Here is a 19,002-nt window from a genome sequence, read left to right as displayed (position 1 = left end):
TACAGTGCGTCCACCTCTATATGACTGTATGAAGTGATATTGGTCTATGTACAGAGGATTATATTCAGTAGCAGCGGTGGTGTTAGTCACTATGAGGTGGTATTATTTGTTACTTGTTATCTGGTACTGTGTTTTATTGGATTTAGTATACTGGATTTGGTCAGTAACAATATGGTGGTGATGGTTGTGGTGTGGCGGTAATATTTCTCCTTGTGTACTGGTAATATTGGCAATATTGGTCTCAGTAAACAGGATTTGTTTAGTAACAGTATGGCGGTGATAATATTTCCTGTATACTGGTATTATTGGTAATATCAGTCTTGAGATATATATATATATACCAATAGCATCGAGAAAGGGGGGGCCCAAGTTGACCTCTTGCACCAGGGCCCAAGAGACATTAGCTACGCCCCTAGGGGCGGCATTCAGTGGCAGATTATAATATGGGCTGTTCGGGCGGCCGCCCACATTATAATCCGCCACTGATTGTACCATGTACCGGAGACCCCCGCGCCCGGACAGCATCTGTAATTAGATGCTGGGAGCGGGGGAGACTGTATTCATAAGCGCCGCGGTGTAATGAATCAGCCACGCGGTGCTGTTACTACAGCGCGGCGCTTATGAATACAGTCTCCCCCGCTCCCAGCATCTAATTACAGATGCTGTCCGGGCTCGGGGGTCTCCGGTACCGGCATTCCACGGAACGTGGGAATGCAGCCTTTAGTCCCCCGGCTGATGTGCGGCTGCCCGGGGTGTCCCATCCTGTCTCCGGCAGCGCGCGCATCAGAGAGCTCCCTGTGCACTGGAAGTCACAGCCACAGGCGCACGGGGAGCTCTCTGATGCGCACGCTGCCGGGGACAGGACGGGACACCCCAGGCAGCCGCACATCAGCCGGGACCAGACCAGAGAGGCTCGACGGGGGAACGGATGGCAGGTGAGTTGTGTGCTGTTTTTTGTTTTTGTTTTATCTGCTGTGCAGGGGGGGGACCATATATAAGGGAGAGGGAAGAGGGGGACCATCTATAAGGGGGGGGGGGAGAGGGGGACCATCTATAAGGGAGGGGGGGAAGAGGGGGACCATCTATAAGGGAGGGGGAGAGGGGGACCATCTATAAGGGGGGGGGAGAGGCGAGAGGGGGACCATCTATAAGGGAGGGGAAAGAGGGGGACCATCTATAAGGGAGGGGGAGAGGGGGACCATCTTTAAGGGAGGGGGAGAGGGGGACCATCTATAAGGGAGGGGGAGAGGGGGACCATCTATAAGGGAGGGGGGAGAGGGGGACCATCTATAAGGGAGGGGGGAGAGGGGGACCATCTATAAGGGAGGGGGAGAGGGGGTCCATCTATAAGGGAGGGGGAGGGGGAGACCATCTATAAGGGGGGGGGAGAGGGGGACCATCTATAAGGGAGAGGGGACCATCTATAAGGGAGGGGAGAGGGGGACCATCTATAAGGGGGGGGGGAGAGGGGGACCATCTATAAGGGAGAGGGGACCATCTATAAGGGGGGGAAGAGGGGGACCATCTCCTAAAAGATCAGCACCCTCCTCTCCTGACATCCTCTGTGCTGCTGGGACTTCTCCTCTAGGATTAGCACCCTCCTCTCCTGACATCCTCTGTGCTGCTGGGACCTCTCCTATAGGATTAGCACCCTCCTCTCCTAACATCCTCTGTGCTGCTGGGACCTCTCCTATAGGATTAGCACCCTCCTCTCCTGACCTCCTCTGTGCTGCTGTGACCTCCCCTATAAGATCAGCCCCCTCCTCTCCTGACATCCTCTGTGCAGCAAGGGACCAAACATTATGTTTATTGGGGACAGCAGTTGGGGGGGGGGCAGTAGTGGATTATAATGTGGGCGGATTGACCGGGGGGGGGGGGGGCGTCATCCTATAGTTCGCCTCGGGCAGCAGAGAGGCTAGAATCACCCCTGCATGTACTATTGTGTACTGTAACAGGGAGCTGAAATAATCTGTACCCTGTCACTTAAAACTCATGGGCACTGTGCTCATACTGAGCACTGTGTTTCTGAGGGCTCTCCACAGTCTCGTCGCTGATCCAAACCACTACACCACCAATGTAATGTTGTAGGCCATTTGAATTACTACTGTCAGTTTTGTCATCTTAATGGGTAAATAGCCAGCAGAGTGGGGAGTCACCGTGTATGGAGCTGGATCAAGTCCAGAGCCCTCTCTATAGCCCTTTTATCAGTACAATGACGTAAAAGAGATAATTTTGCATTAAAGGGTTATATTATTGCAGGCCTCTTGGTAGCCTGCCAGACCAATTTTCTTCTTATGTTTTCATCAGTATTTGAGGGCTGTCCAGTTCTTGGTAATGTCACTGCTAAATTTTAGCCACTTCTTAATGATCATTTTGACTGTGTTCCATGGTATATTCCAATAATAAGAGGGTGTTCATACTGCAACCACATTATTTTTTTCTCTCTCTAAATGATGTCAGTTTATTTTTCTTAAAGTGACACTGTCACCCACTATTTGCACTATGACTGCTCTCCACAGGTGTAAATGGTAAATGTTTCAGCTTTCATTACTTATTTTATATCACACCTCATGGTGCTTGCTCTGGTAAAAAGTCGTTTTTATCACTTGTGGATTGGTATATGTGGGCGGGACCTCGCGTCCTATGTGCCACATCGCTCCGCCCATAGCATAACTTAGCCCTGCCCCATCCATGACGTAATCACAGCATAGGCCCCGCCCCCTCAGCAGCCATTGGTGTGGGACAATCTAGGGGGTGGGGCCTAGAGCTTTAGGCTTGCCCTTCCAATGGCTGCTGAGGGGGCGGGGCTAAGTGGCGCTATGGGCGGAGCGATGTGGCACATAGGATGCGAGGCCAGGCCAACATATACCAATCCACAGGTGATAAAAACTACTTTTTACCAGAACAAGCACCATGAGGTGTGATATAAAATAAGTAATGAAAGCTGTAACATTTACCCTTTACACCTGTGGAGAGTAGTCAAAATGCAAATAGGGGGTGACAGTGTCACTTTAAATTGTCTGTTTTTTTTAAAATTGTACAGATTATGGCTATATTCCCACTATGGGATCATATCGGGGGAATATGGCCATCTTAAATAGACAGCCGATAATAAAGAACATGATAAGCCGCTAATAGGGTCCTTTAAGGGTCCATTTACACGAAAGATTATCTGACAGATTATCTGCCAAAGATTTGAAGCCAAAGCAAGAAACAGACCATAAACAGGTAACAGGTCATAAAGGAAAGACTGAGATTTCTCCTCTTTTGAAATCCATTTCTGGCTTTGGCTTCAGAAATCTGTCAGTTAATCTGTAAAATATGCATGGAGATCACCATAGTGAGGGCAGGAAAATAAGAGATTGGAAGGATGTATAAGAAACAGAGATCTCTGATTCATATGGTGCATTTCCTAATGCCCTGGGTCCTTAGGCCTTAATGTGTAAATGGTCAGTTCAGTATTTTATTCAGGCCATGTTCACAACGTATAGTTTGTATAAATCATGTCCGTTGTTGCAATTTGCAATGTGCAATTTGCACATAGTATACGCTCCAGCCTGAATTCCATCCAGCCGCACAAAAAACTGACACAACGGCCGCAGAGAACCTGTCAGTTCACACAATGGAGCAGGCGGCTCCGGCCACATGCTCCATTGTGTGCAGCGGTGAATTCGGATGCGGGTGCACGCTGATGCATCCGGATCCGAATTCAGCAGAAATGAAGATCCGGCCAGGTCACAGAACAGCCAGTGTTATACATAGTGTGCACACGGCCCTACTTAGAATAATATATTAAAATAACTGAAGGTTTAATGCAAGTTCTAATAACTTTTCTCTTGGTATCAGGGTTCATATTAGGAATGTCAAGAGCTCCCTGTCAGCTTCTCTGGTGAGTATATCCAGTAAAACTGTTAAATTTAATGTCAAAAAGTACCAAGTTATTTACTGATGTTTTCTGAGAACAGAATTCTCCAATCAAAGCCATCTATCTTCAGACAGCAATGTAGACTACATTGTCATAATAAATTAGAGGGAAACTCCACAGAAAGACTAAGAATTTCCCAAGTGATTAATTATAGAGTCAACATAATTGTTTTACCATAGCAGTTTGCAAAGCTGATACCTACACAGTAAGAGAGGTCACAGCTGACCATGACCCCAGTGGACCTCCACAGTGCTGACATCTGTCACTATCTGAATGTTAAAGATACTGCAGTTCTAGTTCCAGCTGCCATGAGGTTTTCTTTTTTTAGCTTTTGCTTAGAATACGGTTACATTTAGTAATATAGGGTTACATTTAGTAATATATAGTCATATGCAAAACTTATACACTTTGTATATTTCATCTACAGAATGAAGAACAGATGAGTCATTTTCTCCAAACCGTGGTGTCCGAATCTGGGATTCCAGCCATATCGAAACGTGAGTCTGGAGTAAGAATTACTGCAGGGGTAGCTGCAGGCGGCGCTCCAGCTGTTGCAAAACTACAACTCCCATCATGTCTGGACAGCCAGAGCTTTAGCTGATTTACTGTATAGCAGAACTAGACATAAATGTCTTATTGGCGAAGAGTAAATGGTAGAAAGGTGTATGGCTCTCTCCAGGTTATCTTTATTAGTACTTTTTTTTTTATCAAGTATGTATGGTACACTAGATCATTTCTCAAGTTTAGTAATTTTAATTTATCACTAAACATTTTGCAGTAAAATGCTGTCTGAGTTGAAGTATGTACTAGGTTTAGCAGTGGAACATTTGAGAAGAGCAGTGGAAGATTTGCAAACATTTCTTTAAAGGGGTTATCCAGTGAGCACTGTGTCTGAAAAGGAACGAGTACACTGTTTCCTGCAGGACATACAGTAGCTGATAAGTACTGGAAGACTTGAGGTTTTAAATAGAAGTAAATTACAAATCTACATAACTTTCTAAAACCAGTTTATCTGAAAGAAAAAAAAAAACACCGGAGTACCCCTTTAAGACAGGTATTTATTAACCTAGAAATATGGCAGTGCTGTCTCAACCTTGGACGGAAAAAAAAGGGTAGTTGTCACTTGATTGCTGTAAAAATAAATGTGGAATTTGTTAATACTGAATGATTAGCCCCTTTTCAAACCCCGGTAATTTAGATTTTTTTGCTTTCGTTTTCTACTTCTTCATCTTCTAAGACCCATGTTTTTATTTTTTTACTGACAAAGGTGTATGTGGAAAAAATGTTTCTACAGCAAAATTGAAAACAAAAATGCAATTAAGCTCTAGACGGTAAGGGTGGGTTCACACATACAGGATCTGATTTGAAGTCACAGATTCAAAGCAAATCTGCTGAAGATCCTGTACATATGAACCCACCCTAAAATTGACATGACAAATATATTCTTCATAGATGGAGTCCAACAGCATCCAAGGATAATCTTCCAAAACTGTATTGGTTACCAAGTCTACATTTATACTGCGATACCATACCATTGTTTTACTAATCTGTGCATCACCATGTTCTGACCCCCCCCCATAACTTTATTAATTTTAAGCTAATTTTTGTGCTGTTTTTATTAGTACCACATTTGCAAAAATATGATCTTTTGATTACATTTTATTTCCCTTATTTCTGCGACGTGATGTGACCAAAAATCAGAAAAATGTTGGACCCTGGTATCTTTCGGCGTTTACGCCATTGATCGTAAGGGATCAGGAATATGATAATTTAATAGTTCAGACAATTCTGAATGCCTCAATACCAAATGTTTTTATTTTTTTATGTTTACATTTTTTATTTGGAAAGGAGGGGTGATTTGGATTCTTAATAGGGGAAGGATTTAGGTAGGTATAATAGGCTCCTCTGATCAGAGTGCACAAGCCATGATACTGCACCCACACTGTCATCAGTCATAAGGTCTGCTTATCTTGATCCTATGAGGGGATAATACTCCCCTCATGTATTGGTGTGGGCCACTTGCTGTCATAGAAGGTTCTTATAAGCTGTTTTTACTTAAAAGCCATTATATTACATTTTACAGGTTTGGGGCCAGCTCTCACATCTCTGATGAACAGTAAAGGCCTAAATCTATTTGAAATTATAAATCCTGAAATAATCCCACATGAGGTAAGTGCAATATAATAACGTCTATTTTACATGATGAGAACATAAATGGATTGTCCAGCATTAGGGTTCATTTACACAGAAAGATTATCTGCCAAAGATTTGAAGCCAAAGCTAGAAATAGACTATAAGCAGAGATCAGGTCATAAAGGAAAGCCTGAGATTTCTACTCTTTTCAAATCCATTCCTGGCTTTGGCTTCAAATCTTTGGCAGATAATCTTATTGTATAAGTGGACCCTTAGAAGAAAGCCTTTATTCCCAGCATTGTAGTTTCACTTGAATGAGGACACAATGGCCCAAATTTATGAATCAATTTATGAGGACAAAATCTTAGTGATTCTCCCATAGCAGCCAATTAGAGCTTAGGTCGCATTTCTCAAATTGCTTTCGTAAATGAAAGCAGCGATTGCTTTTTCTCATCAAACAGATTTATGTGTCTGGGCAAACTGTTTAATTTCTAAAATTTCTAAACAGTGTAAACATGTAGACAGTGTACGATTGTTCCAGACTTATCACAGTGGCTCATGCTGCTTGATATCTTTAGACCAAATATAAGTTGGCTTAAAACTGGGCCAGAATCTTGCGGCAGAATTCTGGTTCCCTGTGACACATCCTAAAGTGACTGTACCACCAGGCCCAGGCTGAAGCACTGGAGGCGGGCCGACCCACCCCCAGTGGGAATAAACCCCAGCCCCTCCATGATGTGACTCTATTAGAATCACTGGAACCCTATCATGGAGAGGCTAGGGTTTCCTCCCACTAAGGGTGGGTCGGCCCGCCTCCAGTGCTTCTGCCTGGGCCTGGTGGTACAGTCACTTTAGGGCCCTATTACACAGGCCGATCAGGAGGAGCAAGCGATCGCTGACCTGTGAGATCAGTGCTCGCTTGCTCCTCATTCCCCGCTGGCTACCGACACTATTACATGCACCGACAGCGAGTGGGTAGGTGTGCCCACCTAATAACAAACCCAAGTTGGCCATGGTGAAAAGTGTCTAAAATAATAGACCAGGTTATAAAAATGAAACGGATTGTCGAGGATTAGGAGTATCCGGTTTCTTTTACCTTTCACGGGTATTGCAGCTCTGCCCAATTCACTTCAATAGAGCTGAGCTGCAGTATCAGACACACCCTATGGACAGGTGTAGTGATGTGTATGGAAGAAAAAAGGTATTGATTTCTCATCCTGGAAATCAAGGATGGGCTATACCTATCTGGGACACTTATGACATAACATATGCCATAGTGACCCCTAGTTGCAGGTCCGCCTGTGAGATTCAGATCGAGGGTTCCCCAGCCCCCTTCAGCCTGTTTACAGCAACTAGAGGTAGTATTGAAGCAAAATAAAAGCCAAATTATTATTATTTATAAGCGCCCTTAATTCCAGAGCGCTATACAATAGATAGGAGTAACAAGCAGGAACAGAACAAGATCAGTACACATTACATAAAGGCAAAAGACAGGCTGGTACATGGGGTAAGAGGACCCTGCCCGCGAGGGCTTACAATCTATAAGATCCAGCAAGTTAAGCAATTTGCATAACTATAGTTGACTTTAGTGGGAATTGCGCAAACAGCCCTGCGAACAATACTGTTTCCTTAACTGACAGAGATATGTCAATGTAAATAGGGTAGCTTATGCGCTATGCCGTTTGTGTAACTCCCATTAAAACCCATGATAGTTATCTAAATTACATAACTCTCCATGTTTAGCTGTTTTTTGCTTTTCGATAACACCAGCAACAACAAATAGGCCAGAGGGGGCTGGTGAGCTCTCGATCTGAAGATAAGCGTTCTAGGGGTGGGACCTACATCTTAAAGTGACACTGTCACCTCCTTTTTGCATTCTGACATCTCTACACAGATGTAAAGGGTAAATTAAGCGGTTTTCATACCTTATTTTATATCATACATCATGGTGCTTGTTCAAGTAAAAAGTGTCCTTTTATCAACTGCAGATTGTATTAGCGTCACTTAGCCCCGCTCACAACGCCACAGTTGGCCCCGCCCCTCGCCGGCCATTGGAACAGGCTGGCCGAAAGGTCTAGACCCCACCCCCTTTACGTCGGCCAACCAATGGGCATCAAGGGGGCTGGGCCAATAGTGCTGTTGTGGGCTGTGCTAAGTGGCGCTAATCTCGAGAGGCCACGCCCACTTAATACAATCTGCAGTTGATAAAAGGACACTTGTAACTTCAACAAGCACCATGACGTATGATATGAAATAAGGTATGAAAAACTAAATTTACCCTTTACACCTGTGTAGAGATGTCAGAAGGCACAAAGGGGGTGACAGTGTCACCTTAAAGCATGTCCTGTGGATATGCCGTAAGTGTCCCGGCTGGGTATACCCCTTGAAACCAGGATTTTGGCACATTTGCAATAGTGAATATGCTCCAGTGTGTGACAAGAGTGGTAGTGTTCTAAGGAAGAAAAAAAAACAGACACTTTTAATAAGGTGCATTTCACTCCATAGAGGGTGGATTTCAAACAAAGAATCTGCCTTTATAATATCCAGGTGTCTTAACAAGGCATATAGAAAGGACTTCCTTTAGAAAAAAGAGTGAGTGCTGACCTATATACTGCTGTGAATGGATTATGTTGGTCAAAAAGTTAAGTGCTATGAATTCCAGGCTATAGCAATCTATCTACTGTATTTTATACAATTGGTTTCACATAAGTTTTTTCTTTTTTTTTAAGGGTTATTTAGTGATCCAGTTGGATTTTGGGTTTCCTCATCATTTGCTGGTGGACTTTCTGAAAAAGACTCTGTAGAAGACCAATCTACGACCAATATTACCCCACCATTCAATGTTACCATATGATTTAAAAGACTGTCTAGTATTAAACAATTTTTGTTCGTATAGCTGATGGTGAAAAGCTGAGAAAAAGTATTTACAATTTTTTGAGATATGAAAAACTAATTGTCTTCTATTTTTTAAACCATTTATGACCATAGAAACCTTTTTGGAATGAGGCATTCTAAGTATAAATATGTCGTTATATTTCGTAGGCTACAAGTTTGTCTAATCAATAAAATTCATTTTGTTTGATTTTCCTGATATAAAACATGTACTTTGATATACTGGGTATAAGAACCTCAAACAAAGACACTGATTGTAGTATGTTTGCCTTTCAACTTTTTGGTTCCAGTTTCCAGTTGCAACACATATTATAGTCCAGAGATGTATTCAGAATCTTGCAGACTTTAGAGCTTAAGTCTACTAGCGTTATTTGCTGGCACAGCGCATGCACAGAGCTATAGTCTTTACACTATGCACAGTATATCTTTATCTTCTATATAGTACTCTGTGAAGCATGGAGCACTACTGATGCACAGTTGTAGTGCAGTCCGCGGTCGTGGGCAGACGAGTGACTGCGGCCTAATGGCTCTTTTACACAGGTTATCGGAAATAGTTTTTGTTTGGCCTATAAAATTATCATCAGCTGCACATCACCCCTTCTAAACAGATGATGTATGGCTGATAATGCTAAATTTGAATGGCCCCTTACACAATCCAGTGGTGACATGATTGATTGAGTCTTGTAAAGGCTCTGCAAACAAAGACGATTGCGCCGATCAGTATCATTCTTGCGCGAGTGATCAAGGCTTCTAGTTGAGAAATGTAAATGTATGTCCGGGAATATTTTGGAATAAAGAAAAAAAGTTTCCTTACTCCTTGGTGGTGAATTAGGCTGGGTTCAGACTATGTTTTTCATGTTTCATATTTTTTTTTGCAAAACACTGATGAAAAAAAACAAAACTGATGCATTTGTGTGCATCCATTTTGATCAGTTTTTCCATTGAATTCCATTATAAAAAAAAGGATCAGAACGGATCCGTTTTTTTTAACGGACAACAAAATTAGGTTGACTGCGTTTTTGTGTACAGTATGTTAAAAAAAAAAAAAAAAACATCCATTTTGATTCCTTTTTTGTATAATGGAAGTCAATGGAAAAATCGATGCACACAAATGCATCCGTTTTTTTGCAAATGGATGAAAAAAATATATTGCAAAAACTTAGTGTGAACCCAGCCTTACTCTTTTCTTCAGTGTGGACTTGGACTTAAAGTGATACTGTCACCCCCTTTCTGTATAAGGACTTCTCTACACAACTGTAAAGCCTAATTCTGCAGTTTTCATACCTTGGTGCTTGGTCCATTGAAAAATGCTTTTTATTGTTGGTTGATTGTGCCACCTGGGGGGCTTTACAACCGTTGTGCCACTTCGCCTGCCCACATCACCGCCGTAGGCCCCTTCCCTCTGTGATGTCATCGCTGTGTAGAGCTGCAAGCATTTTGAAGTCTCTACCAGCTGTGCATATCTAGAGGGTGAAATATTTTCCAATTCTTCTTTCCGATTGAGATTAGAGAGAGTCTGTGAACAACAATTTTCAAGTTTTGCCACACATTCTCAATTGGATTTGCTATGAATACTGTATCATGGCACTGTATATGAGGCAGTGTTTGCAAGACATAATGGGGCACTATGCCAAATACTACACAGGTGCATACAAGACTTATTGTAATTATTAGTACTTATGAATAGCCATATAGCTGTACAAGTCTGTGTTTAGTTTTACCTCATGTTCACAAGCTACAAGTAGATCTATTCCAGATCCTTTTTCAGTATCCTCTATATTGACTGTCAGCTGCTTTGTAAATGATCATTTCTATAAGTTTCTATTCACATTTTTGTAGCCATGGGAAGAGCAAAGATGAAGGTGCCTCAAACTGAATTCCTATTAATCCTGTCTGCATGACATAAAATATTTCTCACATACATTGGAATCGGAGTGATATATGAGAACATATACACCCATACCACTGCTAACATTATACTACATAATTTGCCAGTATTGACTTTAGGTCCTATCTTGGGGTATATGTACACTTTAGAAAATAGACAGAAAATCTGTTGCGGACTGTGGAGGGCGTCTCCGCCCGTGTTATAGACTCCATTCTATGCATGGGCAGATTCTGTCGTCCGTCCAAAGAATGGACCATACAATATTATCACCATATCACTGTTACACTGTTACTGATAAAATCCAGTAAACCAAGACCATTACCAATAATACCAGTCTATAAGAAACAAAAATAATATCATAACACCATGACCATTACCACCATATGACAGCAGCGCATGGCTAGCCATTCAGATGCAGCTGTCAAAGATGACAGCTTCATTTAAATGGCAATAGACAACCATCACTGATGCCTAGTGGCAGGAGCAATCCAGCACTGATCTCATAATCACTGAAGTACATAGTAAAAAGGCTCATATTTGTGCCCTCAAATAGCAGATAAGCCCCCTCTGTGCCTCCAAATAGAAGATAGGACCCCCTATGTTCTCATAAATAGTGGGTAGGCCCCTCTGTGCCTCTATTTGTTGGGGCAAGCAGTCCGAGCCTATCGATTGCTGTCATCTGACTGGGTAAGTGAGAAGTTTGAGCCATGACCAGTCAGAGGACAACTTGGACATTTGATGTGAGTGCAGTGTCCCAGAACACGCAAGGACTACTACTCCTATTATGGCCATTTCTATTGCTGTCTCCATGCCTGTTCTGGTAAGTGTTTGCACTGCAACTGCTGCTGGTTTTCCCCTAGTATTCTCTGGTAATGTGCATTCTAATGTGTATTCTCATGTATTCCTGTGTATTATTACATTGTACAGTGGTATGCAAGGCTGTTGATCACGTGACCGTGCCAGTGCACTGTAACCATGGTTCCTCCAATGGCCGACTAGCTCTGGCCAGGAGCAACCATGTGACCTCCCACTTCCTCCTAACAAGTTAGTCTTCCCCCTGCTTCCAAGCAAGGAGGGTGTGTGTCGTCTCTCTCCTACCTCAGAGGAGTTGGACTTCTTCTTTGCAGCTCCCACTTCACCACTAGAAGTGTGGATCGAGTGCTCTGCTGTGTTCAAGTCTTCGGCTGTATCTGCCTGCTCAAGTGTCCGGAGTCTTCTCTCTCATCTGGGTGTCATTCCGTTATCTCTCATCACCGCTACAAGGATTCACAGCAAGTATTATTCTCAAGCTAATCCACCCAGCAACGCTATTTCTCTCATACTCCTACTCCCATCATCCGGCACGTATTCTCACAGCCTATGCAGCACCACTCCTGCTTTATTTGTCAAAGCCTGCTATATACCCGGTTGCATCCGGACAGAACTGTTGCTACTAGTTACCTCATCTATAATAAAACCGCTGTTACTGAACCCTGGCATTGGTGTCCACTAACTGGTGCCCTGACTAAGTGCAGCGAAGAATCGCATGCCCATCATCACCCGCAGACCACAGACCGGCCCTACAGCTGTGCCGCCCTCAGGCCTATACCGTGACAAGTATAACCCCTGCAGCTGCCCCGGTCATTGCCCGCTCATAACACCAGCACTGCGGAAGTGGACCCCAGGGGCCAGGGCATCAGCTGAAGAGCTGACCATCCGCTGATCAATGTTTAAAGTTTCTTAAAAATCATCAGCTGCCGGATGCGCATGACTACATGTAGTGGTGTGCGGCCGACTGCTGATGACACTGTAAAAATAATAAGTTTATACTTACCTATTCTCCCCACTGTCCAGCAGCCTTTCGCCCATGTCTTCTGCTCACCGCTGATGCAGCTTGCCTGGTTTCTTAAGTGAGAGGCCTTTTACTGGCCGCAGCGCTGTCCCGTCTCAGCCAGAAACTTTTGACTGTATTCATTTATTCCAGGACTCCCTAGGGCGGCATCCAACTTCTCGAGACACCAGGACTTAAACGTTGAGTGTTTTGGTTCTGCCACACAGCCGAACCCAGACAATTTTCTGACGTTCGCTCATCAATATATATAACAGATCCTGTACAAAACATTACTTAAAATAGATACTACCATGAAGAAGTACTGCAATATTATCAGGTGTATATAATAGGAGGAGAGGTTGTATAACCAAAGCCTTTTACTTGCAACAAAGTTGACATATACATCACAACTTGGTTTACCAAGTTTAATTGCTCTAATAAGCTCTAAAGCTTAAAAACGCACTGCACAAAAGAAATATGTTATCATAGGTTGTAAGAGGATGTGATTTGAGGGCACTCTGCATGTTATGTGCCAAGGCTTTGTCCATGTTCTACATTTGATTGGATGGTTCCACTGCTAAGTTTTCTGAGATCAATTTCCTGGTTTATGTATACACTTTAAGGTGCATCAAGAAAAGTGCCTGAGCGGAATACGGAAGAGACAATCTTTCCCATGTTGTTTATTGTGGCTTCACTGTCTGAGCTGGACTCTGAGTCACTGCTTCCTGAATATGCTCCTAAGCCCGGTAAGATTCCAATACAGATGGACGCTGGAGGACAATGAACTCGGGAACCAGTGGTAGAAGAGTTTTCGACAGTGCTAGAATGGCTTTCTGAAAACACAAAGCACCATATTATGGTATGCAAGATCTGAGAATGCACCAGGGATAATATTGACATTAATGGAACAATTATAAGTAGGCTACCAAATACTGTACAAAATAGGCACATAGCTGGCAATGAGGGGCAGCAATAGTTAAAGTCCAGTTGCAATCTGAGGATTGGGCCTAATAATAAATACCTTTCAATTTTTCGTGTTCCTGCTCAAGTTTTAGTTTCTTTGCACTAGAGCTTTCAGAATTGCTGAAAAACAAACAAACAGGCATTAGGATCTTTGCTAGCGGCCATTAAATAGAAACTATAGGGGAGATTCATCAAAGGGTGTAAAATTTAGACTGGTGCAAACTGCCCACAGCAACCAATCACAGCTCCTCTTTCCTTTCACCAGAGCTGAAAGCTGAGCTGTGATTGGTTGCTGTGGGCAGTTTGCACCAGTCTAAATTTTACACCCTTTGATAAATCTCCCCCTATGTTCCTGAAGCTTTTTACCTGTCTGGGCTATTATCTGTCATCTGCATCAATGAATCAATAAATTGAACAGGGCCCGGTTACATATAGAGTAGCAAAATTTCTGACCTTCTGTAACACCTATAAGTTTTATTTACATCAGGCTTAATAACAGCTTCAGTTATTACTTCTCTGTTGGAAGCATATGCTAGACATTTTTAGTACATAGATCTGTAAATTAGCTCATAAATATGTCTTCAACTAGGTTAAGATATTCTATTTAAGGTGCAGTACAAACCTCCTGTGCCGAACTGCCCCCGCCAACAACTTTGATTGAGAAAATCTACTCTTGTTTTCCGGGGGCTTTGTCAGCGGCTTCTTGTCAGCATCCTTTTTCTTGTGTTCTGTGGACGTAGCAGCTACAGTCCGTGCATTGTGGGCCAAAACAATTAAGGATATAACAGTTTGCAATAGTGAAATTCTGAGTGTTTTGATTTATCAACAGATTCAGATTCCTATTTAGCAAGAATAGTGAATGGGGCAAAATATATATTGTGCAACTTGCTATTCATATTCATTCATTTCTTATGCTCCTGTAGTGTAACATTCACACGTACAGATACTCTGCAGTGTCATTGCCTATTGCTTTATATTCTCCACATTCTGTGGATAGGGGACAAGTCAGTTTTATCAGAGAACCCCTTTAAGGCTCGGTTCACAACGGTGTCTTGAATCCCATTTGTAATACAAACCGCAACACAGTGCTGGATACACCATATGATGGACATCGCCATCATATGGTCACACTGTGTGGCCACTGCTGCATTAGGGCTGCTGACTGCTTCTGAGTTTAGTGCTTGAAACACTTGGCGGACCCAAAAAAACTGAATGGAGTGCAGAATGCATGCTGCACACAGAATTAATTGTTTTCAGGATTGTAGGGGCCTCAGCAGTCAGACCCCCATAGATCAGCTTCTTATCTTTTATCCTAATTTTTGGCAATACGTCACCAATGTTTATACTGGGCCAACCCCTTTAAATCTTTGTAATATTAAGGCTTTTCTCAACTTTTTTAGGATGTCAGTACTGAATGTGTTCTATCCCCACTGTATTGTAAACTTTCCCTTGGTTTATGAGGATATTCTAAATTCATTTAACTCTTTCCGTTCTTCATCCCTCCTTTGTTTTTCCAGCAACTCCTGTTTTCTTGAAACTTCATCAAGGAAGTGTGTCTCATCTTCATCCAAACCTCGGACCATATTTTCTGCAAAACCACAAAAAAGAATAAGATACAGTTTTAATATGCACAATGACCTATATTTATCCATCTGTATAAAACAAAAAACGAGTGCAATTTTCCCGTAACAACCAATCACAGCTCACAGGTTTAAATTTTAACAAGTGCCTGAAAAATTAAACCTGACCTGCAATTGGTTGCTATGGGTAAATTGCACTATTATTTGTTTTATACAGATTGATATATGTAATGCTGCTTTTACACGGAACGATTATCGTGAGAATTCGCAGATCGTTCCATGTGAACAGTCGTTCGCCGATTTAACCAATGTGTGAGATAGGCTTTAAGCGATCGCAAAACGAATTTCCGTGCGATATATCGTACCGTCTAAACACTGATCGTTATGAAAAAAAAACGTTACTCAGACATCGTTAATCGTACGATCGGGCGAATTATCGTTCCGTGTAAACGTAGCATAAGACAATGTGATTATGCCTGTGTTTTTTGTTTTCCCATATAATGAACACTCATCACTGCAATATTTCTGTAGTGTCATCTGTTTTATTCCAGCTCCGCTGTATCCATACATTTTATTATTGTAGCAGGGTCATGTGCCTTCTGTCCAGCCACTATCTTGACTTTCAGTTTTTAAACTGCCTTCTCTCCCTTTCAAATCTGCTATCAATTCTATCAGCAGAGAATCAAATGGGCATCTAGAGCCAGTACCATCTATGCATCAACAATCATTAGCTCAGAATATTTCTAAATAGGCTAATAGACTAAGTATACAGTTAGGGGGGCTAAACCCACTGCAGCTTCATCATATGCACAATGAATTGGAGTGCTACTCTAAGTTGTCCTTTCAACCTCCATACACATGCATACTAGGCTCAGCCTAGCATCTATGTATTTTCAATGGAGAAAGGGGAGTAAGTTGTTGCCACCTCTGGAAGAATCTTGTCTCCAGGGATAACGAGGATTGGGCTTTGAAGTTCAACATAAGAGTTTAGAGACCCCATGCACATAAGATACCCAATACACCACACTTAAAAGTTACCCAACTTTTCTCTATTGTGTATGGGATGCCTTTAGACAGCCTGATCGTTCAGCAGTCTGGGGTCATATCTTAACTGTTGACTGACAGGACATAAAGTTTGTAACAGCTGTGTGATATGCAGTATGACCCTACAACCCATATAGATTATTAACATAGTTATATGCTATAATTAAACAGTTCATTACAGAGACTCTTACTGAATTTAAACTGTTCTTCATATTCTTGCTGTTTCTTTTCTTTCTGTTCCTGAAGCTTCTCATACAAAGACCGTGGGTCATATACTTCCTCTGGACACTCTGGCAAAAACATTGAAAACACAATCAATGTAATGTAGAAGATCATATACTGGATGCAATGTTTAAATTGTATTTAACATGAAAGCAAAAATCAAACAGACATTTCTGTAATTTGACGAAATTAAGAGACAATTATGAGACTTTGTCAGTGTTTATATATGGGGATAACTGATTAAAATGGTCATTAGTGATCTGGGGTATCTTTACATGTCACTTTCAAATCATGTGTATATTTCCATGGCAGAAATCAGATGTTCTGCTTGGGGCTAATCCTTGCGGATCTGAGACAAAGCATTGTCATTCATTGTGAATTCCCAGGTTTTACCTACAGAAATATTAGCGGTGCCTATTAATAGTGGAGAAGTTTTCTACAGCATGTGAGTGAAAGTTGCAGAAACCCTATTCATATATATGGGACACAGTCTGTCTCCGCAGCAGATGCCTAAAGCTGCAGCATTACAGCTATCTTCCTTTTTCTGCTGGGACCAGAACTGCTTGTTTCTTATATCTGTTTGTACCACCACTCCTTCTACTGTATGGCGAACAGTGAGAAGTCGCAACATCAGCATGGAGATCTTATTAGTGTCACCCACTAGCTGCAGTTTCTGCCGTAGTATGAGCATATTCAGGACACTCATTATACAGCATAGCTGAGAAGGGGTTGTCTATATGGATGTCATGGAGAAAGGGTCCACCACTTCAGAAATTATGAGCAAAGAGGTGCCATAATAGCAAAGAGTAGCTCTGGAAGCTGTATAATGTATGGCCACCTATTGATTTCAACTGCTCTCCGAGACTCTACACTTCACTGAAATCTGTAAGCAATGGAAGATTTCCCAATGACAACAGCTGAATGGAGGGGGGTCCAACAGCTATTCAGGAAGTTATCTAATATGGGATGTGCCTTGAAATATGTGCATTTATTACTATAATTTTGTGTGTGTCACTTGCATTAGTTATTCTTCCCTTAGTAGGTACCTTCTGGATCTTCTGGCTTCCGCACCTTTTCCCATTCTTCCTGTCTTTTCTTTCGCTTTTCATCTAATTCTGATTCTGTTACAAACCTTTTGTTGATAACAAGATCCCCTTCATGTCCGTCCATACTGAACACCTGCAGCACAAGAAAACCAAGCTTAGGTAAACATGATATGGTGGAAACAAGAAAAGGTTTTTACTGGTAACGTGATGGAGAAACAGCTTAATCCATGGCAGAATTGTACACTGCATTTAAACATCTGCTATCAGGATTATTTATCAAGTAGAGCAGGTCAGGCATGGATGATTCTAACTCCATGTGCTCTTAGTCTAGTACAAGCACCGTCTACATCAGGGATAGGGAACCTTCGGCCCTTCAGCTGTTGCAAAACTACAATTCCCATCATGCCTGGAAAGCCAAAGCAAAACATCCAGGGAAGCTTTGGCTGTCCAGGCATGATGGGAACTGTAGTTTTGCAACAGCTGAAGGGCCAAAGGTTCCCCACCCCTAGTGTATATCATCAGTATTCTGAGAACACAGAGTAGAGGGGCTGTAACACTGGGTTTGTGTAATTCTCCAATTCACCTTAGAAAGTTTCTATGAACTTTCTTTTTGGTAGCGTGTGGAGTCACCTAATAAAGACACAGCACTTAACTTGAGTGCCAAGCTCTTCTCTGCCTACTATTTTTCATAGGTTTAGAGATGGGCAAGGACTGAAGATTTTCTCAAGGTGCAAATATACAGGCGATTCCCAAGATGACTGATGTGTGCATGTTTATGAAGTGGCATAGTTATGGGTCTCCTATTCCGGACGCCGGTGGGGGTCCCTGTTCCGGACGCCGGTGGGGGTCCCTGTTCCGGATGCCGGTGGGGGTCCCTATTCCGGATGCCGGTGGGGGTCCCTGTTCCGGATGCCGGTGGGGGTCCCTGTTCCGGACGCCGGTGGGGATCCCTGTTCCGGACGTCGGTGGGGATCCCTGTTCCGGACGCCGGTGGGGCCCCTGCCATCACACACTTTTGACCTTTCTTGTGGATTATTTAGTGATCACTTTTATGGATTAACCAGTTTAGGTAGCAGGTGTAGCTGGTATGTACAGAAATACACAGGACAGACACAAATGAAATAGACTTTTCAACAAACTTCTTTAAAACTGATATACTGGTACTAGTAGTTCTACAATGGCAGCCACTGTCTGATATAGCAACAAGACATAGTAAGTCTCCCAATACAGGACGCACATACTTATTAAAGCCCCCCCCCTCCCCCAGTCAATGGGCTGTCCCCAGCAGCCCCTCACATGCTCCCCTCCTTAGACACCCCATCTTACCAATGCCTTTCTTTGCTCAGCTCACTCTCCAACACAAGCGAGTGTATGTCCGACAGCGGTCCGAGCCAATCAGCACCGGACTTACTACATTGCCTCATCCAATCAGACGCTACCTGACATCAGCCGAGAACCAATAGAAGATCACATGGCCATAGACGCCGACCAATCCCAGC

The 19,002-nt window shown here is 42.7% G+C and overlaps 2 protein-coding genes across 2 annotated transcripts in view; one reads left to right on the top strand and one right to left on the bottom strand.

The window, feature by feature from the left end:
- The window catches only part of CETP (cholesteryl ester transfer protein), a 36,905-nt gene extending 27,765 nt beyond the window's left edge, over window positions 1-9,140 (top strand). Inside the window, exons 13-16 of the mRNA XM_069965981.1 lie at window positions 3,847-3,889; window positions 4,353-4,422; window positions 6,009-6,094; window positions 8,788-9,140. Of these exons, the coding sequence (XP_069822082.1) occupies window positions 3,847-3,889; window positions 4,353-4,422; window positions 6,009-6,094; window positions 8,788-8,862 (274 nt within the window). The 3' untranslated portion in view covers window positions 8,863-9,140. The remainder of the gene's footprint in view (window positions 1-3,846; window positions 3,890-4,352; window positions 4,423-6,008; window positions 6,095-8,787) is intronic.
- A 3,867-nt stretch (window positions 9,141-13,007) lies between these two features.
- Window positions 13,008-18,936, bottom strand: PSME3IP1 (proteasome activator subunit 3 interacting protein 1). Its single transcript, XM_069965979.1, has 7 exons — window positions 18,830-18,936; window positions 17,504-17,636; window positions 16,427-16,525; window positions 15,078-15,199; window positions 14,234-14,370; window positions 13,670-13,731; window positions 13,008-13,481 (listed from the first exon to the last, which is right to left on the bottom strand). The coding sequence occupies exons 2-7, from the start codon at window positions 17,625-17,627 to the stop codon at window positions 13,267-13,269; spliced, it is 759 nt and encodes a 252-aa protein (XP_069822080.1). The 5' UTR covers window positions 17,628-17,636; window positions 18,830-18,936; the 3' UTR covers window positions 13,008-13,266.
- Between the last annotated feature and the right edge of the window lie 66 nt (window positions 18,937-19,002).

Source organism: Dendropsophus ebraccatus, chromosome 4 (assembly GCF_027789765.1).
Source record: "Dendropsophus ebraccatus isolate aDenEbr1 chromosome 4, aDenEbr1.pat, whole genome shotgun sequence".
NCBI classification, from domain to species: Eukaryota; Metazoa; Chordata; class Amphibia; order Anura; family Hylidae; genus Dendropsophus; species Dendropsophus ebraccatus.
Note: the sequence above shows the minus strand (reverse complement) of the source record. Positions and strands in the feature narration are given on the sequence as shown.

Coding starts and splice junctions, on each gene's coding strand:
- PSME3IP1 (XM_069965979.1), bottom strand. CDS start 17,627: ATGGACGGACATGAAGGGGATCTTGTTATCAACAAAAGGTTTGTAACA. Junction 15,200..16,426: donor TGAAGAACAGTTTAAATTCA/GTAAGAGTCTCT, acceptor GTGGTTTTGCAG/AAAATATGGTCCGAGGTTTG. Junction 14,371..15,077: donor AAGAGTTAAATGAATTTAGA/ATATCCTCATAA, acceptor GTTTTGGCCCAC/AATGCACGGACTGTAGCTGC.